This window comes from Hemiscyllium ocellatum, chromosome 15, assembly GCF_020745735.1.
Source record: "Hemiscyllium ocellatum isolate sHemOce1 chromosome 15, sHemOce1.pat.X.cur, whole genome shotgun sequence".
In the NCBI taxonomy this organism is placed as follows: Eukaryota; Metazoa; Chordata; class Chondrichthyes; order Orectolobiformes; family Hemiscylliidae; genus Hemiscyllium; species Hemiscyllium ocellatum.
The window spans coordinates 30,081,067-30,107,589 of record NC_083415.1 but is presented as its reverse complement, the minus strand read 5'-3'; the positions used below and the strand labels follow the sequence as shown (position 1 = coordinate 30,107,589).

Below are 26,523 nucleotides of genomic sequence, written 5' to 3'. Positions count from 1 at the left end.
TCCCTCCAGTGATGGTCTCACCTTCCGCCTCTACCCTGCCTGTCTGCCTCTGCCCTGTGCGAGGTCAAACCCAGGAAGACACATCTCAGGCAGGGCACACTCAGCATGTCACAAACACACCCAGCTTGCCCAACAAAGCCTTCAATGTCAACAGGTTCCACTGTAGGTCCAGCTCCCTCCATCTTGGCTACATGGCCTGGAACTACACAAGACACAGTGGGAGGGTAAGAATGAAGATAACCTTTTGAGGGCACATGGGTTATACCTAAATGTAAACAAGTTTTCACCTTTGTAAATATATGTTCAGTTTTCACCAATGCATATGAGATTTTTATGTAGTCATTATTGAAACATTGAAAGTACACAGCCCATCCATCCTAAGCGCTATACAATATTCCATGCCCACATTGTAAGCGAGTTGCTTCTGCACAATGTTTTTGGAATGGGTAAATAGCAGATGGCTGTTACTTTCAACTGGGTCCATCTCTCTAGGCTTAAAAGCATTGCGATTGTAAAACAGATATCAATAGAATTCAGTTATTAACTTGTACAATATGGCCAGGGTTGTTGGGTCGAGGTTTTGAAGAAATACACTTGGATAATAAGAAATATGCAGCATGCGGTGCTTGGAGACATCTTTGAGTTCCATTGTGTGAGTGCCTGTTGAATGGCGTTGCATTTTGAGGAGTCTAACATCACTCAAAGTTAAGACCCTCCCTTACAGAATGAAACATTTACATCACCCATTCTGCCAAGGGTCACAGCCATTTTCATCTCTATTGTGCACTTGTTTATTTTAAGAGCGCAATGGAAGACAACAGCAGTCACTCTTTGAACAGTCTCCGACTCAACCTCTTCATCCTTGTCAATCTGCATCCTAGTAATCCCACTGGCTTCCTCAGGTGCCCATTCTATCAGTATATCTAAGTCTTCATCTCCCCACGTTACCTCCCCCCAACCCCCTTCACCCCTTCGAGCCAGATCAAGTAAGGATTGCCAGGTCTGGAAGTGCACTGTCCCCCATGGAGGCCAGGGTGCTGCTTACCATCAATGAACTAGGTCAAAATCTTGGAATTCCCTCCTTCATGGCATTGTGAGTCAACTCTCAGTAGGTGGACTGCAGTTGCTCAAGAAGGCAGCTCACCACCACCTTCTCAAGGGCAACTAGGGATGAGCAATAACTGCTAGCCAGCCAGCGATGCCCAGATCTCACAAATGAATAAAAACATCACACCAACTCCCACATTACCGCTTTCCCTCCCAGGCTCCATCATCTCCCACACGTTTATATTGAGTTGCCCCCTTTCAATGTTATCATCTCCTCTGCATTCCAGCATTCCGACTCCAGTTTCCAACATTAACTTCCCTAGCTTGCTTCCGACAGCAGCAGCCCTGGAAACACATTCTTGACTTTTTGTGGATGGACCCCTCCCAGGGCTATATCTTATTGAACCCCTTGAATGACTTAGCTGGACAGCCCTGAAAAATGAGACATTAACACCCTGACTGACATTTGTACAGGTCCTCAACTATCTTCAAACATGCCCCCAGACTGGTAGCACTGGAGACCCTACTGGACTACAGAGGTATGAACCATCTGCTCCTGACCTGCCCCAGATTGAACTCAAGCTGCTGGACATCTATGTAAACTGTCTATTACTTACTGTGCCTGAATTGCTTGGGCTACCTCCCTGGACTTCACTGAGCATGACTCCCCTTAGACTTTGACACTTGACAGTCTGCTTGCAGCACTCACAGTGCATTTATTGTGTATGCAGCTGACACATAGTGCAGATGTCAGATTGATTTATTGTTATGCCACACAGCAACATACCCACCTCTTTGACTGATGATAGCCGACCAGCATGACTGACTGCCTGGCTTTACTTCTGCACTGAATGGCAAGGCATGACAGAAGTACAGTGGGTCTTTAAAGTATGGCTAAGGGGGCAAAGGGTTTAAATACAAGGCAAGGCAGGGATGCTGTAAGCATGCAGATCAGTGCAAACTGAAGGATGGCTAAGACAGCGATGAAGCAGCCCTGAGCTGCAACCTGATCCAATCTGTGAGCTGGATGTCTGTCCCTCCTCTTACAATGTGAATGTTAGATGCACCGTGGCAGTGCAGAGTAGATTGTAAATGGATTGGAGATGAGCCATCAAGAGTCTGACATGGATGTGGTGTATGTGGTTGCTGCCCATGCGACATGTCCTGAGATTGGGTGGCCTGTGCTCAAGATGGAGGCATGAAGGAAAAACAGCTACCTGAATTCGAAGCATCTGGCTTCTATCCTGTGGGCAGCAGAATTGCAGAATGCAGACCAATGAGTGAAATAGCGAGTGATAATTTTGGTGAATAGACCTCCCACCATGCATTAGCAAGAATCTCATTCGACATCCAAAACTTAGTTAGAAAATGCGCTTTGTCAGTGTCAATGTTAAAGAAGACTTTACTTGACTTCTCACATGATTCTCCAAACTTTCTAACCACAGCTCGCATTGTTCAGAGTTTGCAATGTTTTTAAAGGTGATCTTTTAAGATGGCAAAACTACTCAATGAAAGTGAATACTATTTATTTTCAAAAAGGAGAATAAAATATGTAAATGTGCATAAGGTTAAGGTAATTTGCCTCTGAATGCAACAATTTCTTTAGACTTTTGTGACCAAGGAACAATTGCAATGCCATGTACAACCCATTTCAGAAGGAACTTAAACAATATGGTGTCTTCTGGTGTTATGATCGCAGCTAAATGTTAAAACCAAACCAGTCAGATCCCAGATAATGGATAGGAGACAGTAATGACTGCAGATGCTGGGAATCAGAGGCATGGTGGCACAGTGGTTAGCACTGCTACCTTACTGCGCCAGAGACCCAGGTTCAATTCCCACCTTGGGCAACTGTCTGTGTGGAGTTTGCACATTCTCCCCATGTCTGCGTGGGTTTCCTTCGAGTGCTCTGGTTTCTTGCCACAGTCACAAAGATGTGCAGGTTAGGTGAATTGGCAAATGCTAAATTGTCCGTGAAGGGGTAAATGTAGGGAATGGGTCTGGTTGGGTTGCTCTTCGGAAGGTCAGTGTGGACTTGTTGGGCCGAAGGGCCTGTTTCCACACTATAAGTAATCTAATCTAATCAAAGTGAAGCTGGAAGAGCACTGCAGGTCAGACAGCACCCGAGGATCAGGAGAGTCAATGTTTTAAGCCGAAATCCCAGACAGTACCTGACTCGATAGATCACACTTGGATTTGCTTTAGTTTAATCAAAGTGATCTCTTATTGAACATAATCATGCAATATCACAAATTTTGCTCGAGCAGTAAAACAGAAGTTTATCAACAAAAAAAAAGAAGATAAAATAAAATAAATCTCAACATTTACTTATAACTCGACTTCAAAGATGTTTTTAAATACATAGTAAAAGTACAATCTCATTAAACACAAAATACACATTCATAAATTGTTAGGAAAAAGAAACAGAACTTTGTATACCACTTAAAACATCATTCATACAATATTCATACTCGAGTCCCTATATCTAACATCCTGGTAGATTTAAGACACTTGTGACTTCAATGTTGAGACTGGAACTGCTGATAGCTTCTTCCTTGATAGCTTATATGACTGAGTATAAAATTTATTCTGCTTCTTTAGGGTTTTATACCAACATTTCTCGTTTGAGGCTAACACTAACTCTTCACTCTAGGGCAACATAATTCACTGTGTATTCCTCACTTCTCAGGAACACTGAACTGTATAGTCATCTTATTTCTAAGAGCTCCACAGACAGCACAAATCTCAAAGTAGAACTGAAAACAAAGCTGCTCCTCTCAAGGTTATGGGTGTTTTCCTTAAGCTTAAAATGTCAAATTTCAGAAGTTTCTAACAAATCTGAAGGCCCCATTATTTACCTTGCTGGGTCACGAAACTATCTAAAATAAACAAATCCATTAGTCACATGCATACATGCCCATTTAATCTCAAGCCAGACTTCAAAGGCAGTTTTCAAAGAAATCACCACGGCAACAGAATTACTTACAAGTTAATAATTAACTTCAGGTACAGATAATACCAACAGGTTACTAACCCCAAAAAACAAGAAACCCAAACATCACAATGAATTATATAAGGATCTCACAGTGTGCATCACTCTTGAGAATGTAGATGAACTCAATCAACACGTGTCAAATTCTGGGCATTATAATGTGCTAGGGAAGAGATATAAAAGCTGAGATATCACTAGTAGTTTTTGCCCTGAGTGTCTGCTTTGAAGGTAGTTTTTTTTAACCACAGTATCCTTCTTTTGATTTCATCAGAAGTTGACATCTGCTTTTGTCAGCACAGACCTTGCAAAGATTCTGCAATCGTCCAAATGTCTTTAATGTGCACAAAAGGTTCCTGTTGACAAGCACTCTTTAAATAGGAGTTTGTACTCCATGTATTGTTTTCAACTAATTCCTGGGAAACTATTGTACAATTTACCAACACAAAACCCACTTCAAATAGAGAAAGAGAACAAAATCCTGTTTACCTTTTAGACATAAAAGGTCTACACAATTCTCAATTCCTTCATGTTTTCCAACAGTAGGCTTATTCTGTTTCTGAGAGTTTTCAAGATTCCATTTGATCGATTCTGTCTGAATTTTTCACAGCAATGCTGGATGCTTACTGTAAGTAAATTTCAAGCTATTTGTTTTTGTAGCTACATGTATATCTGCTTTCTACCTGATGTTAGGAGCACATGAATGTGGTGGATAGAATTAGGAAATTGAATATCAAAATATGATTGTTTTAAAGCAGCTGAGGCAAACCCCTTGCACACTGGTCGTTACAATTTAAGTAATTTGTACTGGACAGTGGAAGCCAGCCTGCAGTCGATTTTCAAGATGATCAGGTTTCATTTACAAATGCCACCACAAAAGCAAAGCATTGCCCCTCTGAAGGTCCTTGGTCAGCTTACTGAATTCAGTGTATAAACATACAACATACAGAACATTTAATGCTTTGAATTCCAACCACAAAACAAAAAAAGGAACCATGTAATACAAATATGAAACGGAAGAGCTCAAAGCTCAAAACTTGCTTTAGCTAACCATCATCTTTCAGCATTTTAAGGACAAACAAATGTGACATATCACAATATTAAATTAATTGAGTATTGCCTTTTTAAATAATTTACTCAACTGGAAAACCAATGTGCACAAAATACCACCTAGCATTCACCTTCCACTACACTCAGCAAAAACACAGCTCTGCCAGCTGGTAAAGATCTCCTAACAGCTAACCTGCCTTTAATATCAGTCAGCCTCTAGCCGAACTGACATCTGGAAGGTATTATTCAACAGACCATATCAAAAATCATTTACATAATATAACATTGAAGTATTTTAACAGGTTCTTTGAAAATTGTCTTCAGAACAGATGGTGTTAATACCTTTTGCACATTGTGCATCGAGTTTCCCTGTGCTTTTACAAGCAGCTTGACCACTGTTTCCCATTTCTCCTGGGCCCTGGCATCCTGAGCAGTCACTGCAAACTTTACTTGCTTTGAGGGGATCTGCATTGAGTGGGCTGCATACAAGGTGCCATCTGTCCCCACCTTGAAGTCAGGGTCACTGCTTTCGAGCTGAATTCCCTGATTCCCAGCACAGTCATCAAATTTCACTGGAAAAGAGATGGAAAGAAAAAAGAACAGATAAATGTGATGTGATGGGCGCCCAACAAGACAGACAATCAAACAGAACTTGGACACATTTAATTTCAAGCAGTATGTTTTCAATCTTCAAATCTGATCTGACAGCCTTTAGTGAAGTACATTCAATCTTTCAGGAAAACTGTTGCATTTTATCTCTGTCCCAAAAGAACTTGGGCTAGGAGTTTCCTTAAAAGAATACATTCATTACGAGTGTCATCAATTTGTGGAAATAGCCATTCCTCATGTTTCACCTGCAAAGAATGCCGAATGTGTTTTTTAGTTCCCAGTTCCTTTCGTCTTCACATTCTTATTTAAGTGTGTGAACTACATGAAAGAAATCTCCCAGTCAATGCTTCCATTTGCTGGTTAAAAGTTCTATTGCAAAAGATGAATGAGTGCGACAAGGGATGCATCACTATCCTGAAATTAATTAAACCTGATATGTTAAATACACTTAGGAAGGAGAGTAACAAATCCATTTTTAATCAGGCATATAGCTACAGACACCACACATTGTACCTTCAATGTAAAGTAACATCAGAGTTACCAGGGCTCTCATCTTCAATTGACTCTTTTGGATTAACATTACAATAGCTTTACTTATCGTGTGATTGAAGGAGAATCTTAAATGCAGCCTTATCTCTGAAATAGTTCGGTTTTAACCATTTTCTACTGATTTGGTAGACAAAGCCATAGGAAACAACCGAATAAGAAACATAAGACGTAGCCTCTGAACAATGAAATAAAGTGACCTCCAGTCACTGTTGTTGTAGTGAAGGGCTATTGCTTTCTGAACATTGACAGATTTACATCACTGAAACAGTCACTGATATAGGGAGATTACAGTCAGCGCTGTGCCAGCAAAGAGTAAAGATTGGCTGAAGTTTAACATTATGCATTCAGGTTGCCAATTTTGGAATGTTGTGGAACAAAAACAGAAATTACAGGAGAAGCTCAGCAGTTCTAGCAGCATCTCTGGAAAGAAAGCAAAATTAACATTTTGAATCCAGTGGCCTTTCTTCTGAAGACAAATCATTGGACTTGAAATGTTAATCTGCTTTCTCCCCACAGATGCTGCCAGACCTGCTGAGTTTCTCCAGCAACTTTGGTTTGATTCAGATTTCCAGGCATCCACAGTTATTTGCTTTGTTCTGTCATTTTGTGGTTCACACTTTGATCACTTTTGTAAACTTGTGACCAACATTTCTGAGAATTGATCACATAATATTGGAGTGTTTCATATCGAGCTAAAGGTTATGATGTGTAGCCTCATGGTCAATTTAAAGTTTTCTCCCTCCCAAATCTGTTCAGCCTTTTGCTATTTACAGAACAACCTCAATTATCTGAACAAGACAGGCAGGGAATATTTTGTTTGGATAACTGATTGCTCCGATAACGGATAACATTTTTATGAGACCTTGAGATTTTGTTCTGATACTCCGAAATTCAGATGATTGACATTCGGACAACCGAGGTTGTTCTGTACACATATACTATCTATCCTTACCTGGTTCCCCATGGGAGACTGGTTAGCAAAGTTAGATCTTATGGAATACATGGAGAATTAACCATTTGAATACAGAACTGGCACAAAGGTAGAAGACAGAGGGTGGTGGTGGAGGGTTGTTTTTCAGACTAGAGGCCCATGACCAGTAGAGTGCCACAAGGATCGATGCTGGGTCCACTACTTTGCATCATTTATATAAATGATTTGCATGTGAGCATAAGAGGTATAGTTAGTAAGATTGCAGATGACACCAAAATGGAGGTGTAGTATACAGCGAAGAAGGTTACTTCAGATTACAACAGGATCTTGATTAGATGGGTCAATGGGCTGAGAAGTGGCTGATGGAGTTTAATTCAGATAAATGTGAGGTGCTGAATTTTGGAAAATTAAATCAGAGCCGGGCTTATACACTTAATGGTACTGCCCTAGGAAGTGTTGCTGAATCAACAGACCTTGGAGTGCAGGTTCATAGCTCCTTGAAAGTAGAGTCTCAGGTTGCTAGGATAGTGAAGAAGGTGTCTGGTATGCTTTCCTTTATTGGATACAGTATTGAGTATTGGAGTTGGGAAGTCATGTTGTTGTACAGAATATTGGTTTGGTCACTTTTGGAATATGGTATGTAATTCTGGTCTCTTTCCGACTGGCAGGATGTTGTGAAAGTTGAGAAGGTTCAGAAAAGATTTACAAGGATGTTGTCAGGGTTGGAGGATTTGAATTACAGAGAGAAGTTGAATAGGCTAGGGCTGTTTTCCCTGGAGCGTCGGAGGCTGACCTTATAGAGATCTATAAAACCATGGGGAGCATGGATAGGATAAATAGATACTCTTCCCTGGGGTCGGGGGAGTCCAGAACTAGAGGACATAGGTTTAGGGTGAGAGGGGAAAGATATAAAAGAGACCGAAGGGGCAACCTTTTCATGCAGAGTGGGGTATGCACATGGAATTAGCTGCCAGAGGAAGTGGTGGAGGTTAGTCCAATTGCAACATTAAAAAGACATCGGAGATGGGTGTTTGAATAGGAAGGGTTTGATGGGATATGGGCCCGATGCTGGCAGGTGTGACTAGATTGGATTGGGATATCTGGTTGGCATGGACAAGTTGGACCAAAGGGTCTGTTTCTGTGCTATACATCCCTATGGCTCTATGTGTCCCAAACGTTTCTTTCAAACTCTGTTCATCCTAATTCACTTCCTTTCAACATGACAACAGCCACTCTGATGATAAAGTTCTGACCCTGCATGCTCACCTCCGAATTTTTTTTAAAATGCGCATCCAAAGGTACAGTTTATAGCCAATTTTAACACTTTTTCTGAAAACGCTGCCTTCATCATTCACTATTATAATGTTTGTTTTCTGAGATTTTGCTGCAACTATGCATGCTCCTGGGTGCCAGTAAATCTTGAACATAGAACATAGAACAATGGGTGTAGGTTTGCTTGCTGAGCTGTAGGTTTGACACCCAGACGTTTCATTACCTGGCTAGGTAATATCATCAGTGGCAACCTCCAAGTGAAGTGAAGCTGTCGTCTCCTGCTTTCTATTTATATGTTTGTCCTGGATGGGATTCCTGGGGTTTGTGGTGATATCATTTCCTGTTTGTTTTCTGAGGAGTTGTTAGATGGTATCTAGATCTACGTGTTTGTTTACGGCGTTGTGGTTGGAGTGCCAGGCCTCTAGGAATTCTCTGGTATGTCTTTGCTTAGCCTATGCCAGGATAGATGTGTTGTCCCACTCGAAATGGTGGTTTTGTTTTCTCCGTGAGTAGGGCTATGAGGGAGAGAGGGTTGTGGCTAGCTGATGTTCATGTATCCTGTTTGTCCTACGTAGTGTTTGTGGCAGTCCTTGCACGGAATTTTGAAGACGATGTTGGTTTTGTCCATGGGATGTACTAGGTCTTTTAAGTTTGTTAGCATTCATTGAATGTGTTGGTGGGTTCGTGTGCTACTAGGATTTCGAGGGGTCTTAGTAGTCTGGTTGTCATTTCTGAAACTTCTTTGATGTATGGTAAGGTGGTTAGGGTTTCTGGCTGTGTTTGGGCTGCTTGTCGTGGTTTGTTCTTGAGGAATCTGCGGACTGTATTTTTTGAATATCCGTTCTTCTTGAATACGTTGTATAGGTGGTTCTCCTCTGTTTTCTGAAGTTCATCTGCAGTGTGATGTGGCTCGTTGGAATAGTGTTCTGAAACAGCTTCGTTTGTGTGTGTTGGGACGGTTGCTGGTGTAGTTAAGTGTTTCGTCAGTGTTTGTCGGTTTTCTGTATACGCAGGTTTGTAGTTCTCGTTGTCTGTTCTTTCGACTGTGATGCCCAGGAATGCGAGTTTGTTGTCAGTTTCTTCCTCCTTAGTGAACTTTATGCCTGTGAGGGTGTTGTTGATGATGTTAAATGTCTCTTCTATCTTGTTTCGTTTTGTGATGACAAAGGGGTGTCATCTACGTAGAACAATGCAGCGCAGTACAGGCCCTTCGACCCTCGATGTTGCGCCGACCTGTGAACTATTCTCAGCTCGTCCTCCTACACTATCCCAAAATCATCCATGTGCTTTTCTAAGGATTGTTGAAATCTCCCTAAAGTGGCTGTGTTAACTACATTGGCAGGTAGGGCATTCCATACCCTTACCACTCTCTGCGTAAAGAACTTTCCTCTGGCATCTGTCTTAAATCTATCACCCCTCAATTTGTAGTTGTACCCTCTCATACAAGCTGACATCATCATCCTAGGAAAAAGTATTTCACTGTCTACCCTATCTAATCCTCTGATCATCTTGTATGTCTCTATCAAATCCCCCCCTTAGCCTCCTTCTTTCCAATTAGAAAAGACCCAAGTCTCTTGGGCTTTCCCTATAAGATCTTCCCTCCAGACCAGGCAACATCGATTAAATCTCCTCTGCACCTTTTCCAAAGCTTCCACACCCTTCCTGTAATGGGGCGACCAGGACTATATACAATATTCCAAGTGCAGCCGTACCAGCATTTTGTAGAGTTGCAGCATGATATTGCAGTTCCGGAACTCAATCCCTCTACCAATGAAACCTAACACACCATATGCCTTCTTCACAGCACTATCCACCTGGGTGGCAACTTTCAGGGATCTATGCACATAGACTCCAAGATCCCTCTGCACATCCACATTACTAAGAATCTTTCCATTGAGCCAGTACTCTGCCTTCCTGTTGTTCTTCCCAAAGTGCATCACCTCACATTTAGCTGCATTGAACTCCATTTGCCACCTCTCAGCCCAATTCTGTAGTTTATCCAAGTAATATATCTAGCTACCTCCTAATATCCAATTCATGTTGGGAAGATCAGGATAGAAGTGGGCAAGCAGTAGACTCCGATAAAATCTTCCCTCCAGGCCAGGCAACATCCTGGTAAATCTCCTCTGCATCTTTTCCAATGCTTCCACATCCTTCCTGTAAAGGGGCGACCAGAACTGTACACAATATTCTATACATCCACTTAATGGCGACTGAAGTGGACAAGGGGAGTGTGAGCAGTGAGGACCAGGACAGCCTCTACATTTTCAGAATCATTGCTGTGGGTCATGCTGGAAGTTGTTCCAGCTTATCGTTGTATTTCTCACCCCTGACAGTGGTCACAGGTGGCCCACACTGCTGACCAGGAGCAGCACGATTGGAAATGGCCAAAAATGTCAGCAGCAGAGCAATGGGTGCAGTGTTCAAAATGCTTCACTGAACTCATTTGGTCTCATAGGGTGATTGATGACAGTGACATAGATGGTGTGCCTCATTGACAGCAGGGTGTCCCTTCAAATGGAAAAGGTCTCCATCTGCAGCAAAGTGAAAATGAGGTTTTCTTCAGGACAAGGTGAAAAAAGACTCAAACTCTTCTGGGTCAAGGGATTCATGACTGCTGATTTGCAGGCCTGTCATCCCATTATTTCACTTAACAGAAATGCTCCAAGTAATTTCCCTTTTCTCTGTTCTCTCATGTCTTGAACAGAGGACCAGCAGTTGCTAACAAAAGCAGAAGTTGTTGGAAAAGCTCAGTAGGTGTGGCAGCATTTGTGGAGAGAAATCAGAGTTACCTTTCGGGTCTGGTGACCTTCCTCAGAATGGGCCCCAGAGTTCTGAGGAAGGGTTAATTGACCTGAATTGTTAACTTTTATTAGATTGGATTACTTACAGTATGGAAACAGGCCCTTCGGCCCAACTCTGCATTCTCTCCATAGATGCTGCCAGATCTGCTGAGCTTTTTCAGCAATTTCTGTTTTTGTTTCTGATTTACAGCATCTGCAGTTCCTTCAGCTTTTACCAGCAGCTGCTATATGGGGAACAAATAGCTGACGAATCCAAGGATAAAAACACCTCAGAAGCTCCATTTTGATAAATTACATGTGTGGAAGCTTGCATCTCAGTAGATTTGAACATCCATTGCTTCCGCTTCCAACGTCAAGCCTTTCATTTTAGTTTAACATCCCTCTATAAAGTTCAAACCTTTCACCTGCTAAATATTGCTCTGATACCTGGAAAGTTTGCTCAAAATAAAACTCTTGCAATTTGATGGGATTGAGGGAAAGTTTATCATTTGAAGGGCAGTCTTGCTTTCTCCCCTTCAGCCTGCAAGTTTTCCATCTCAAGGTCTCAATTGATACTACTGTGGCTATTATGCCCCTGAACGTTCTCTAGTATTTTATCTAAACTCCAAATGTATCAACCAATACTGACTTGGTCATCCTTACACTTGTTTTGAAATCAGGAATAGTTGCATCATCTCCTACTCCTTTCTTTTTCTTTCCTAGAACTTCCAAACCTGAGAACTATTTATTATTTCCAGCTTTTCTTTGCTCCTAAAAAAATTCAGACTTTTAAAATGTAAAACTTCATACTGTACAATCACAATTAGTGAAACACTGTCTCAACATGAATGCCCCTATTCCAGCCATCATGTCTAACCTTACACTCAATGGTCATTTCTGGGTTCAGAACGGTGTCTCAAAGTATAAGCCTTATTATTAAAGTACTAACATTATTGCACCAACTGAATTCACCCATATCAATGCCTCTGACATGATTCCTTGGGGAAGTGCACAAAATAATGGCATCATTTCATTATGTCATCTTGCCGAATTTAATTTAAGGATTGATCCATCGGATAAAGGACAGGAAAAGGTCACCTATTCCAGAGGCAGGCCTATTCAGATTTACCACAGTGCTGTACTTTCACAAGGTCAACATTATTACAAGCCGATCCAGAAATTAGTAGAAAAGTTATAAGCGTTTCAGCATACTGTAATGGCAGTACAAATTCGCAGCCTGAGACAGCTATTTAGAGCAATTTAAGGTTAGTGTAGGTATGATACATGCAACTCTTTTACACACTAATGGATCACCCTGAGTCAGTCCAGTTTTTCCCTTGAACTCTGTATTTCTTCTCTCTTTCTCCTGATATTTTTCATTACTTCCAATGCCTTGTCTTCCCTGCTGCCTGAATCTCCCTTTTCATGAGAACTGAATGAACTCTTTACAGAGGAAACATTATTTGTGTCTCTGTCCCTGCTTTTTCTGCTCTCTATCCCACTTGAGGGGTAGGGTTGAATTAAAATGTGTCTCAGCCTTTGTGGCATTCCATTACATAATTGTAACATCAATAGTTTTGTGATAGGGTTCTGCTAGAACATTGAAATTACTACAGTTCAGAGTTTGGGCCATCACGTATATGCTCCCAATAAATGTTGTTTAAAATAAATATGGAAGTCAAGTTTGAGCTTGTATGAAAAACAGAAAAACCCATACTAAATCATCCTCCATCCCCTATACCTTTCTCCAACATCTACCATGAACTTGTCTGGATTTGACGAATCTTTGATCTCTCAACTTTTTCTAACCTCTCTCCCCCTCACCAATATCGCCAACAATTCTCAGCACTACTACATGCTGGTTGTCCTCCCTCAGATGTTATAGCAGCACAGATAAATTGCTGTCACCAGCAGTTCTCAAAAAATCCATGCAATTGTTTTGCTCACAGTCACTTGGTTTTGGTGCATTTCTTTATTCTGAAATTAAAGAAGGAGTTAAAAAAAACTTCACTTCTGCATCAGTTCCCTCATTGTACTGCTTAACAATGGCACATGTTTGACACTTTCTATCCATCACCAAACTAAAGCTAAATTTGAAGTAACAGTGGAGGCATTGGTCAGAATGAAAGGAGAGTGGAGCTAAGCCATAACATATCAGCATTTCCCTTGAGTAAAACTTTCATAGGATAGAATCCCCAAGGTGTGGAAACAAGCAATTCGGCCTAACAAGTGCACACTAATTCTCCAAACAGCATTCCACCTAGACTCATGCCTCTATCCTATCCCTGTAACCCTGCATTTCCAATGTCTAATTCACCTAATGTACACTCCCCTGAACACTGTGGGCAATTTCGTATTGGCAATCCAACTAACCTGCACATCTTTGGACTGTGGGAGAAAACCAGAGCACCCACAGAAAACCCACAGGGAGGATATGCAAATGCCACACAGACAGTCACCCGAGGGTGGAATCAAACCCAGGTCACTGGTGCTGACAGTCAGCAGTGTTAACTACTGAGCTAATGTATTCCTCTCTTCTCAAACTATTCCATAATATTAATAATTTGGTGTTTTACCACTTTACAACCGCAAATGTACTTAGAAAGGCATATGGATACTTGCCTTAACCAGCCGAGGCACAGAATTTAAAAGCAGGTTTTGTAAGAACCATATAAAAGGTTGGTTAGCCCACAACTAGAGTATTATACAGTTCTGGAATCCACATTATAGGAAGGATGTGATTGCATTAGAAAGGATGCAGAGCGGATTTCTATGATGTTATTTGGGCTGGAGAGTATTAGTTATGAAGAGCCATTGGATAGACTGGGATTGTTTTCCTTGAGCAGAGGAGACTGCCTGGGGACATGATCAGGAGGTATAAAACTATGAGGAGCATAGATAGGAAGAAATCTTTCCTCTCGATTGATTTATTTATTGTCATGTGCATTTTGTTTCAAAATAGTGAGAAAATGTTGTATAGTGTCACTACTCTCTGGCACAATCTTAAAATACAGAAAAATAAATCAAAACATAGTATATAAAGGCAGAAGCATAAATAAATAAACAAACAAAGTGTTCAGTGGGGTGAAAGGACCAAGAGGCTGTGGCATAGATTAAAGTTAAGGAGGCTGAGAGGGGTTGCAAGGAAAAAAAGTGTTGTCACTATGGACCAAGTGTTTGAAAATGGGATTAAAAGAGTTGGGTATTGTTTTTGACCAGTACTGACTCGATGGGCCAAACAGCCTTTTTCTGTGCTGTGCATTTCTATGAATCTATGATGTTTCAAAGTAATCAGCTAAATATAATGCATATTGAGACATTTCTGAGTGATGCAATAATGCACTCTCACTTTCTCACTGGCAATAGCTGCAGGTATCCACACATTATAACATCAGAGATATAGACAGGGTAGAGTTCCTATCAATATCTTTGACCATCAGCAATTGAGTACAGATTGCATTTTGCCAAACCTCTATTGAAGTGTTTCTTTTTGCTTGTGGCACAGAACACACTCCAAAATAATTCTAATATGCATATTCATTAGGATGTACTGAACGTTTAAATTTAAATAAGCTTGCCTTCTCTTTTCAGTCTACCGGTTTTCCTGAAGATTGTCCTCAAACTTAATGTTTAATATTGGATTGATCCTGCAGAACGCATTTTGGTATTGACTCTCAGCATTCTGAAAATGGATAAAACATGTTGGCCACCAAACTGCAAATGCAGAGATTTTATTTATTGGCAATGAAATAGTATTTGTGTGAAAAAGGCTTTAAAATTAAACACTACTGTTTTGTTAATTTAACATGTCAACAAAGAGACTACCAGCCTTGCTATTTTGGCTGACTGCTTCTTTCAAAACCGACCCAATGACCTTGGACTGCTGTGTACTGACTTCCAATTACCTTCCTGTGAGCACTGCAGCGCCCTTGATGCATGTGCAAAGGAAGAAGAATTTAGAGAAGAAAAGTAACATTTTTATGTGATAAAGACAGGCCATGTAGCAGGAGAAGAAAAGCCCTTTATATAATCTATTCTAGCCTTGGTGATGCTGAGGAATTTATTTTGAAAAATAGCTTTTCACAAAGTTGATATCAATGGCTGAAAAGGAAATGTCCTTGTCCAATATTGATTAAGTTTAGACCATAATTTATCCATCTCACAATGGTAAAACGTCATTTATCTTGCCTACAATCAGCTTTCCATCAGTGTTATTTTGGCATTTAGGCATTAAAAAAAATGCCCGCTGCTATATCTAATTCAGAAATCACACGTATAAAAATCACTCCGATCTCAAGTTTTCCTATGGTTCATGTTTACTGCTGATTTCATCCTTTAAAGAATGTGAAAAGCATTTCCCACAAGGGATTTCCAAATTTTAAACTTCATTTTTTAAAAGCTAAATTGTACAATTTGTTTTTCTTCTGTCTGCCTGTAAAGATCTTCCCTACTGCAGGAAACCACACACTATACATCAGAAAATGCTTTATTGTTCACTTGAAAAACAAGCCTTTCTTTCAAACAGTATTTGAATATTCAGATAATCGCCTACACATCATTTTAATGTATTCCAAATCTGGTCCAGAACAAGAAGGCAAGCAAAAAGATATGTGGTGACCATGTTGAATGCACTGCACAAACTAGGTGATTCAATCGGAAAAGGAATGTTTCTGTCAATTTACATATACCTTCTTTTTGATGGAATTTTACCCCCATTTTGAGCTTCTATGTATGATTGGTTACTTCAACGATGTGGACTTCCCCACCTCAATATTTTGGTCTGCTTTCTACCAGGGTGATCTTGACTAGAAACAGGGACATCTGATTTATTTTGGGATGAAGGTAACTTTTCTTTGCCCAAAATTATAGATAGATCCTGCAGACAAGACTTGACTTACAAGAAACCGGCATGCCAACTGATTCATAGAATTGTGCATGAATATGATATACTACTGAGCTGACCTTGATTCTGAAAAACAAGGATACTCTTATGTCATTGACAGCAATAGTGCTCAATTAAAATATCCACATGTTCTGATTTCATGCTGGAGTTAAAGGGCAATTACATAAAGATCATGATGCTTAGCAAACTTTGAGGATACTGAACAAAAGGAATATAGTGAAAAGAATCCCTGAAATTATTCCTAACAGGGGTCATCATCTTCAAGGGAATTTAATAAAATAGAAAAATGGCTAATCTTATAGCATTATGATTTAACATAACTCATTTTAATAAACATAACATGGGAAAGAAGATAATCAAAATTGCTGATAAAACTCAGATCTGACAGCATCTGTGGAAAGAAAGCAGAGTTAACGTTAAGGTCCACTAACCCCTCCTCAGCTAAAAGAAAGGTTTGGTGTATATACAAAAGTTAGGATGGAAGGAGGGTACTGAGCACATTGTGGGAGAGGAAGGACAAATTATTTCTTCTCATAATGCATAGGTTTTGTGACTGACTTTTCATTGGACTTAAAACCGTACCTGCCTGCGTTCATCGTTGTTTAAGTACTGAGTCATTATTTATTTGTCCGTAACCATATCCCATTTGACATCCCTCTCTTAAGTCACAGCTATTCTTTTTCTCATGTCCATTAGGTAGCCCAGCATCTTATCATTGTTTAATGTGAGATCATCACGCAGAACAATACGTTTAAACACTTCAAACTAGTTCATTTTATTTAACAGCAGCAAAAAGCAACAGGAAACAAACTAAAAGAAGCTACACTTGTCTTTGTGGAACATACAGGGTCACGTCCCTCTTTGTCTGCTCCAGTTCTGCAGAGCATATATGGTGCATTGTCTGGAGTGTACTGCAAGACACCCCAAAACTGATCCTGAGTCTCAGCATCAGGATGTCTATTGTCTGCGTGCGACATCATGGCTTTAGTTGAAAAATAGCATTGTATTCATATTCTGCAAAGACAGAGATTTATGGAATTAAGTCACCAGCCATGATTGCAGAGTGTAGCCCTACACTTCCAGTAAAGGATTTGTTTCCTCAAAGACAGCAGGAACATCAGAGCTCTCAAGGATATAGGCATCATGACAACTCTCAAGGTACCTGGCACAGGCGAAGATGTGTGATTGATGAGCTCACATCATTTACATATTGATGGAAGAAAACACTTTTATATTATTGGACCCAACTGCACTATGATATATAGCACTCTTTAGGTGGTGTGGATCTAGACTATATTGCCAAAGTCCACTGCCTGAGCTGCAGCACTGACTTCATCATGGGCAAACGAGATGAAGCTCTGTGATCTTGCACAAAAGGCATTGGTAACAGCCTCGATATATTCACAAGAGGTAGATGGAGAGATTCCATATCCAGTCCGTGTAGATATTTGGAAGGAACCAATTGCATCAAAGTTCAATTCAACTGTCATCTTGATGGCCACTGACATAGGATGGCCAACAACTCCTTATGTTTCAGACTCCACTCCAGCAGCTGGTATAGCTCAATGTGGCTTCCCGGGATATAAACAATCAAGCACCAACACTGTATCCCTCACATCTAGACAAATAACATCAAGTACAGACTCCGGGCCTCTGGTACCTCTTGCACATCCAGAGGGAAAATTTAGTTACAATCTCTTCATGTGGAGGCAGTTTGGCTACAAGTGGAGATTATTTCTTATCCTGGGTTCGCTTCATCCTGCAGTATCACGTTAGCTCATTATTGCTAGCAATGGTAGCTAACCAATGAAGAACAGACACAGCTATCTTACCTAACCCTATGATACTGTTCCTCATTTTTGGACCAGCCATTGGATGGAGGTGGCGGACAATGATGATGGTAAGATCTTTCCTAATCTCCTGTCATACTTCTGATTCTCCTTCAATCAACAATCTTTTCTGATTTACAAACTTCAGATGATTGAGGGACAAACTATTCAGCCATCTTTTTATGGAAGGAAGGCCATATATCTTACTGTGCTAATGACACAGAGAGAGGCAGCACTGTAAATAGTGCAGATGGAAGCACAAAAATTTAGAGATTTTTCTGGATTAATGGAATGGGCAAAAACTACAACAACAGAATTTTCATCAAGTCAAACATGTGGTCATCTACTATGGATTTTAGAAAAAATGGCCAACAATGCCTTTTAAATATTCAAATATTAGAAACAGCAAAGGTCTGAAAACATTGGTGGTCCCCTCACATGGATCATTGAAGTATCAAGAAGACAGAAAGAAAATAATAATGTAGGCTGCATTTTTATCATTAGAGCGCAAAAGTGTTTTATTAGAACGCTTTGGGGAATAAGAAACTTCAGCTATGAGGGTAGCTTGAAGAAATTGGGATTGTTCTCCATGGAGAGAAGGTGGATGAGGAGGAAGGTTTACAAAATCATAAATGGGTTAGACAGAGAAGATAGGTTAAAGCTGTACCTACCTGTAAATGAAACAAGAACATGAGGGCATACTTTGAAAGTGATGTTTAAATGAAGCAAGGGTGAATGGGAGAAAAATACCTTTTCACTCAATAAGTTGTTAGAGTATGAACTGCACTGCCTAGAAATATGGTGTAGGTAGGTTCAGTTGAGGCATAGGGTGATTATTTCGGTAATAATGCTGTACAGGAATATGGAGAAAAAGCAAGAGATTGCTACGAGGTAATAGAGCCAGTGCAGACACGATGGGTCAAATGGCCTCCTTCTGTATCATAATGATTCTGTGATTTGGGTTTAGTGTGACAGTTCAACTACTGATGGTAACTGTTGTTACAGAACAAAGACAATGCCATTGCTCACAGGATACTGGATTCAAACCTGTATGCCCACATACCAGGTGTATGCTCAGGGAATAGAATCCCTTCCAAGTGAGATATAATTTAGAATTTACATTTAGGACAGGAGCTATTTGTAGTCTGTGGTTCCATGCACTGTGGAGAAGTCTGCAATCCTTGCAATTCTACATGTTCACCGTGTCTGGCCTTGACCAGCAGAAGAAAATGAAATGTTGTCAGAAACCTCAGTGATCTCACTGTGGGCAGTGAATTGGGAGACATTGGACATATCACTTTCTATTGCCTAAAAGAATCTGGTGTACACAAATTCAAGGCTACAGTCACCTTTTCTACTACTGACATACCATTCTCGCCCTGTTCTTTCGTCGCAGTCTGGGCTGCAGTACATATATACATTGTATCCAGTATGTCATTGGTAAGGTGGAGAGGTTTGATACACTGTATCTCTTTGCCTCTGAAGTAATTGTTGCTTTGAAACTCTGACTCAACATAATCAGCTGCAGAGGATTTTGCTACCCTCCTTCCCTGTGTAACATTCACTCATTCACCTTCTATGTTTAGGACATGGTGTTACAAACTACAGCACACTTGCTTGGGAAAGTGGCTTGAAATCAGAACTGAAATTTCAGCATGTGCTACACTACTAAACATGGACTTCAGCAACTTCAAACAGCAATAGAAATCATCATAACCTTCTACATAAATAAAAACAAAATCAAGCAATAACTAACCTGAAAGTAAAGTTAAAAATCACACAACACCAGGGTATAGTCCAACACGTTTAATTGGATGCACTAGCTTTCAGAGCGCTGTTCTTTCATCAAGTGGTTGTGGAGCTGAGAATCTTAGACAGTCATAGAGACATACAGCACGGATCAAACTCTTTGGTCCAACTCATCCATGCCAACAACCACCTGATGAAGGAGCAGAACTCCAAAAGCTAGTGCTTCCAAATCAACCTGTTGGACTATAACCTGGCGTTGTGTGATTTTTAACTTTGTACACCCCAGTCCAACACCAGCACATCCAAATCATAACCTGAAAGCAGTTGATGATCCCATTAAAAAGCACTGATTGGGGTGGACAGAGTACATCTTGAAAATATGTGGTTCAGAGGACATTAACTGATCAGAAATGGCATTGGTGGTACCAAATTAGCTTTGCATGCTGGCTTCCAACAAAATCTGCTGACTCTGCAAATGTTGACACATAGAGTCATAGAGATGTACAGCATGGAAACAGACCTTTCGGTCCAACCTGTCCATGTGGACCAGATATCCCAAACTAATCTAGTCCCACCTGCCAGCACACGGCCCATATCCCTACAAACCCTTCCTATTCATATACCCATCCAAATGCCTCTTAAATGTTGCAATTGTACCAGCCTCCACCACACCTCTGGCAGCTCATTCCATACACATACCACCCTCTGCGTGAAGAAGTTGCCCCTTAGGTCTCTTTTATATCTTTCCCCTCTCATTCTAAACCTATACCCTCTAATTCTGGACTCCCCCACTCAAGGGAAAAGACTTTGCCTATTTACTCTATCCATGCACCTTATAATTTTGTAAACCTCTGTAAGGTCACTCCCCAGCCTCCGACGCTCCAGGAAAAACGGCCCCAGCTCAAATCCTCCAACCCTGGCAACATCCTTGTAAATCTTTTCTGAACCCTTTCAAGTTTCACAACATCTTTTCGATAGGAAGGAGACCAGAATTGCACGCAATATTCCAACAGTGGCCTAACCAATGTCCTGCACAGCCGAAACATGACCTCCCAACTCCTGTACTCAATACTCTGACCAATAAAGGAAAGCATAGCAAACACATTCTTCATTATCCTATCTACGTGTGACTCCACTTTCAAGGAGCTATGAACCTGCACTCCAAGGTCTCTGTTCAGCAACACACCCTAGGACCTTACTATTAAGTGTATAAGTCCTGCTAAGATTTGATTTCCCAAAATGCAGCACCTCGCATTTATCTGAATTAAACTCCAACTGCCACTTCTCAGCCCATTGGCCCATCTGGTCAAGATCCTGTTGTAATCTGAGGTAACCTTCTTCACTCTCCACTACATCTCCAATTTTGGTGTCATCTGCAAACTTACTAAGTATACCTCTTATGCTGTCATCCAAATCATGTATGTAAATGACAAAAAGTAGTGGACCCAGCACCAATCTTTGTGGCACTTCACTGGGCACAGGCCTCCAGTCTGAAAAACAGCCCTCCACTACCACCCTCTGTCTTCAACTTTGAGCCAGTTCTGTATCCAAATGGCCAGTTCTCCCTTTATTCCACGAGATCTAACCTTGATAATTAGTGTCCCATGGGGAACCTTGTTGAATGCCTTACTGAAGTCCATATAAATCACACCTATCACTCTGCTCTCATCAATCCTCTTTGTTACTTCCTTGAAAAACTCAATCAAGTTTGTGAGACACGATTCCCATGCACAAAGCCATGTTGACTATATTAATCAGTCCTTGCCTTTCCAAATACATGTACATCCTATCCCTCAGAATTCTCTCCAACAACTTGCCCACCACCAACGTCAGGCTCACTGGTCTATAATTCTCTGGCTTATCCTTACCACCCTTCTTAAACAGTAGCACCACGTTAGCCAACCTCCAGTCTTCCAGCACCTCACCTGTGACTATCGATGATACAAATATCACAGCAAGAGGCTCAGCAATCACTTCTCTATACATTGTTTCCGTGCCAATATCCTGACCAAAATGGTTTCAAGCACCAAAAGTGTTTGCATTACTTATAAAAAAAAGACAAAGCAAGATTTTGGCAAAATAAAGAGAAAAAAAGATTGTGAGCATCACAAAATCACTTCCAGTAACTGCAGAAATGGTTTGGTGAAAGCTGCAATCATGGAGGTGTGGGAAAGGTCAGGGCAGGAGAGACCTTAGACTTCATGGTCCAGAAAAGCACTCGTTCAACTTCTGCCTACAAGGAGACATAGCTGCTTTTTTAAAAAAATGATCTTTTTTACCCGCTTCTCCTTGTACCCGAGTTTCTCAGGCAATGTCTGTTTTTAGCAACAAAATTGCAACTGCCAGTTAACTTTGCATCAGGGTCAGAATGATATCATTGGACCAACTATTGAATATTTATGAGGCCCTCACCCACCTGCAGAGAGGGGTTCACATGATGCCCAAATGTGCGTCTAAAGATGGTGGTGCAAAGGAAATTATTTCTATTTCAACTCCCACAGACATTCTATTTTCATTAGACACAAGACTTTATAAACCAAGCCTCCAAATGGAAGAGAGAAACAAAAGAATACAGTATTGAGAACAGTCAGCTCCAAATGCAGCTGGAACAGAGAGACCCTTCTGCTCTGATGAGAGCTGCAGGCTGGGAGTGAGAAGAAAGGCAAGAAAAATGAAAGACACCAGAAGCCACCCACAGACTAATATTCAGTATGCCAAGGGAGTGTTTAACTGAAATACTGCCTTTTCATAAATACCATTAATAAAGAAAGCAATGAAAATATTTCTACTCCTATTAAGGTGACCTTTTGGATATTTAAATAATGATCCAAAACCATTTGCACAAAATTTCTTTTATGTTCCTTATAGCACATTAGTTACTGTCAATTCACACGCAATGCATGGTGCATCCTTTCAAGTTACACAAATACCATAACATAATACTAAGCATAAAGCAAAGAAATCCACATGCTATGGTCTTTTAGCATATTCTATCTGCATCGCAATGATAAATGAAATATGAATTATATCACAGAACAAAATCAGCATCATGTACATACAGTGCAATAATTTACTGCGAATAACAGTACGTGAAATAAACTTTAAGAGAAATCAATTCAAACACTGGAGCATTAAGACTTTGTGAATTTTAATAAGACATTGTGAAATTTATTGTATGAAATTTATTTTAACATTGAGAGTTTTATAGATTTCAAAATAATATTTGTACACAAGGCTAACATTCTCTATAAAATAACATTACATTTTTTTCTAAATGGCTCAGCCAGCAAAGTCCAAGACAGTTCCAGACGTGATCCCTCACTTTTGGTCTCAATGCTTCTGTTTACAAAACCAAGGATCCCAAGTCACATTACCAAGTTGCTCTGCTTGCAAAGATTTGTATTTGTGAACCTCCTGCTCTCTCTGTAGGAAAATGGAGTTAGATTTTCAAGGATAACAAATATACTTAGAACCATGTGTCAACAAGGGGTCGATGGCTAAAGAAAAGGTAAAAAGATGGGGGTAACTCAGAGGTTAGATTTAATGCTGCGCTTTCTTAATTTTAAATGCACCAACATCACTTTGTTTGTCATTAGTTAGATAAGCCAGTTTTTTTAAGAAAAACTTGCCATATATTTGACAGTGCAATTTACAGAAACTTGTGAACTGATAATTTTACAATGCATGAGGACAGGCATTTGGGACCACAGTGATCAAACAACCATGTATCTTCCCAAACTAAGCAAATTAAAGGTGCACAAAATTAAAAGGACATGCAAGTTTCAAAGGGGTGAATGCATCATCATACCAAGTACGAAGAAGAAGGTGAGTGAACTTGCAGCATTGGTTGGTACCTGGGATTTCGATGTTGGGGCCATTTCAGAGACACGGCTGGATCAGGGACAGGAATGGTTGTTGCAGATTCCAGGATTTAGAACAGAGAAGATGGTAAAAGAGGTGGGGGTGTGGCATTGTTAATCAAAGGTAGTATTACAGCAGCTGAAATAATATTTGAGAACTCATCCACTGAGGTAGTTTGGGTTGAGGTTAGAAACAGCAAAAGCAAAACACCCTGTTGGGCATTTTCTATAAGTCTCCAAATTGTTCCAGGGATGTAGAGGAAAGGATAGTAAAGATTATTCTTGATCGGAGCAAGAGTGACAGGGTTGTTGTTATAGGGTCATGAACTTTCCCAATGTTGACTGGGAATACTATAGTTCAAGTAGTTTAGATGGGTCAGTTTTTGTTCAATGTGTGCAGGAGGGTTTTCTGACACAGTGTGTAGACAGGCCAACAAGGGACAGTGCCATATGGGATTTGGTACTGGGGAATGAACCTGATTTGGAGGTAGGTGAGCACTTTGGCGATAGTAACCATTATTTGGTTATTTTTACAATAGCAATGGGCAGGGATAGGTATATACCGCAGGGAAAGAGGTATAATTGGTGTTATGGATGAAGCCAGATCACTCAAAACATTCTTAAGCAGGCAGCCCCAGATTATAACTTTGCAATTTGTTACGGTAAGTGTATAGTGAAAATGACCCAGAGTAAGTCAGCTCGGTTGACTTCGAGATTTTAAAACAGATAAAAATATATCTACAAAATTACATATTGGAACACAAAGAATAGAATAAAGAACCCCTACAGAACTCAACCTATCCAACAAGACTTAATTATGCTGTTCCGAATACACTCAACAGTCCCAATAAGCAAACCACCTTTAAAAAAAACAGTAAAAATGGAACATACACTTACAGGTTGAAGTTGAAGGGCAGAAAAGGGAGAGAGTTTCCACACAGCTCCCCATTGAACTTTCCAGTTCAAGACTGAACTAAAACTGCTCAGCCCAGCTAAACAGCCAATCACTCCCCTTTCATTATACAGGTCACTTCTAAAACATGACCACTTTGGCCTGAAGTCTCATCTGTTAATGTATAAACAAAAGGCCTCTCAAAATCCTTTTCATCTCTGTACCAAACCAGACTGATCAGAGCCTGGCCTGGTTTATTGCCCCTCTGAAAAAAGCCAAGGATGTAGTCTTCTTGAACCAAGGAACAGATTTTAGAAAAAAGGGACTAGCTTTGTGACACCTCCCCCCTTAAGAAAAATGAACCATCAATATCAAAAGATGGCTTCATTTTTAACCCTTCAAAACCTGGTTTGTACTCTAAATACACACAAACACTATACTAACTATAAACATGCAAACATGCACAACCACATGCAAATTCAGGCCAGGGTATCGCCACCAATGAATGCCTCTGTATCTCTTTTGAATCTTGATAACGCCATTGGCAATCACGTTTTCCCCACCCGCCACATGCACAATTGTCAAATACAATGGCTGCAACAACAAGCTCCATTGAAAGAGACTCTCATTTTTTCCCTTAAATCTTACCACAAATGTCAATGGGCTGTGATCACCTTGAAAGGCATCCTGTCAACTGGTATGGCTAATATTAGGGCTGTGGTTAACATAGTATTTAGGCTGTCAAATGCCTTTTGACAGTCTGCTGTCCACTGAAACTTCTTGCCCTTTTTAACAATGTGGTGAGTGGAGCAGCCACACTGCTGAAGTTCAGCACAACTTACAGAAAAATCCATTGCGGATCCCCACACCCCCCATAGAAGGTGTGTGAAATTCCCCAATTACTTACATTTTCGCATCCCATGGGGCCATTTGTCCATGTCCAAGGAAGATGACTTCGGCTTTGGCAAATTCACATTCATCCAGGCTTACCACCAAGCCTTCCTTGCAAAGTTGATCAAACAAGTCTGATAAATGCTGTAAATGTTCCTTCCATGAGTGGTAAAAATCACCAGGTCATCAATATACACCACATAGTTGGGTAATCCAGCAATGACCTTACTAGTCAGTCTCTGAAATGTGGCTGGAGCATTTTTCATACTAACTGGCAAGACTTTGAACTGATATAGTCCATTTGGTGTTACAAAAGCCAAAATTTCCTTTGATCTCTCTGACAGATGTACTTGCCAGTAGCCTCTGAACAAGTACAATTTAGCAATGTAAGTTACTTATCCCACTTTTGAACACAGTCCTCCAACCGTGGAATTCGATATGTATCAGTCTTTGTAACGGCGTTGACTTTGCGATAGTCCACACATAACCGTTGGGTACCATCTGGCTTTGGCACCATGATGATAGGTGAGCTCCAGTCACTGTAAGTCACTTTGGTTATCCATCTTGGAGCGTGCATCCACACTCCTTCTGAACCTGTGCCAACATTAGAGAGCTATGCCAATAAGGATGTTGCTTAATCGGAACAGCATCTCCAATATCTACATCATGCACAAGTAGGTTAGTACTTCCCAGTTTATTTCTGTATATCTTCCCATGTGATAGTAATAACTCTTGCAGGTCATTTTGATTTACTTGCGGAAGGTAACTCAATAATTTATCCCAATGTTTTGACAACTTCCTCATTGTCCAATCTGATTTGAAGAATGTCCAAATCAGAATCCTCTGAACTTGGTTCTTCCTTCTGTGCTGTAATCATTGACACCTTCTCATCTCGCTTTCCTTCCCTATCAAAACACCTTTTGAGCTTATTCCCATGACACACTCTGTGAGATTTCTTTCTGTCTGAAGTCCTTATCAAGTAGTTCACTTCACTCAATTTCTTCTCGATTTGATATGCTCCACTAAACCTTGCTTTTAAAGACTCACCTGTTACTGGAAGTAACACCAATTGCTTATCCTCAATTACAAAATTGCGAATTTGTGATTTCTTATCCCCTTCCTGTTTCATTGTATGCTGTGATACTTTTAAATGTTGTCTCGCCAACTCT

General features: G+C 40.5%; 1 protein-coding gene across 2 annotated transcripts in view; it reads right to left on the bottom strand.

Annotated features, from left to right (window-relative positions):
* LOC132822921 (cadherin-4-like) overlaps positions 1 to 26,523 on the bottom strand; it is a 672,789-nt gene that overhangs the window by 262,442 nt on the left and 383,824 nt on the right. The window contains exons 1-2 of one of the 2 annotated variants that reach the window (XM_060836328.1): positions 25,371 to 25,501; positions 5,429 to 5,658 (exon numbers count right to left, since the gene is read on the bottom strand). In XM_060836328.1, the coding sequence (XP_060692311.1) occupies positions 5,429 to 5,658; positions 25,371 to 25,443 (303 nt within the window). In that variant the 5' untranslated portion in view covers positions 25,444 to 25,501. Of the gene's footprint in view, positions 1 to 5,428; positions 5,659 to 25,370; positions 25,502 to 26,523 lie in introns of those variants that run through there. The other variant, XM_060836327.1, reaches the window with a different exon arrangement.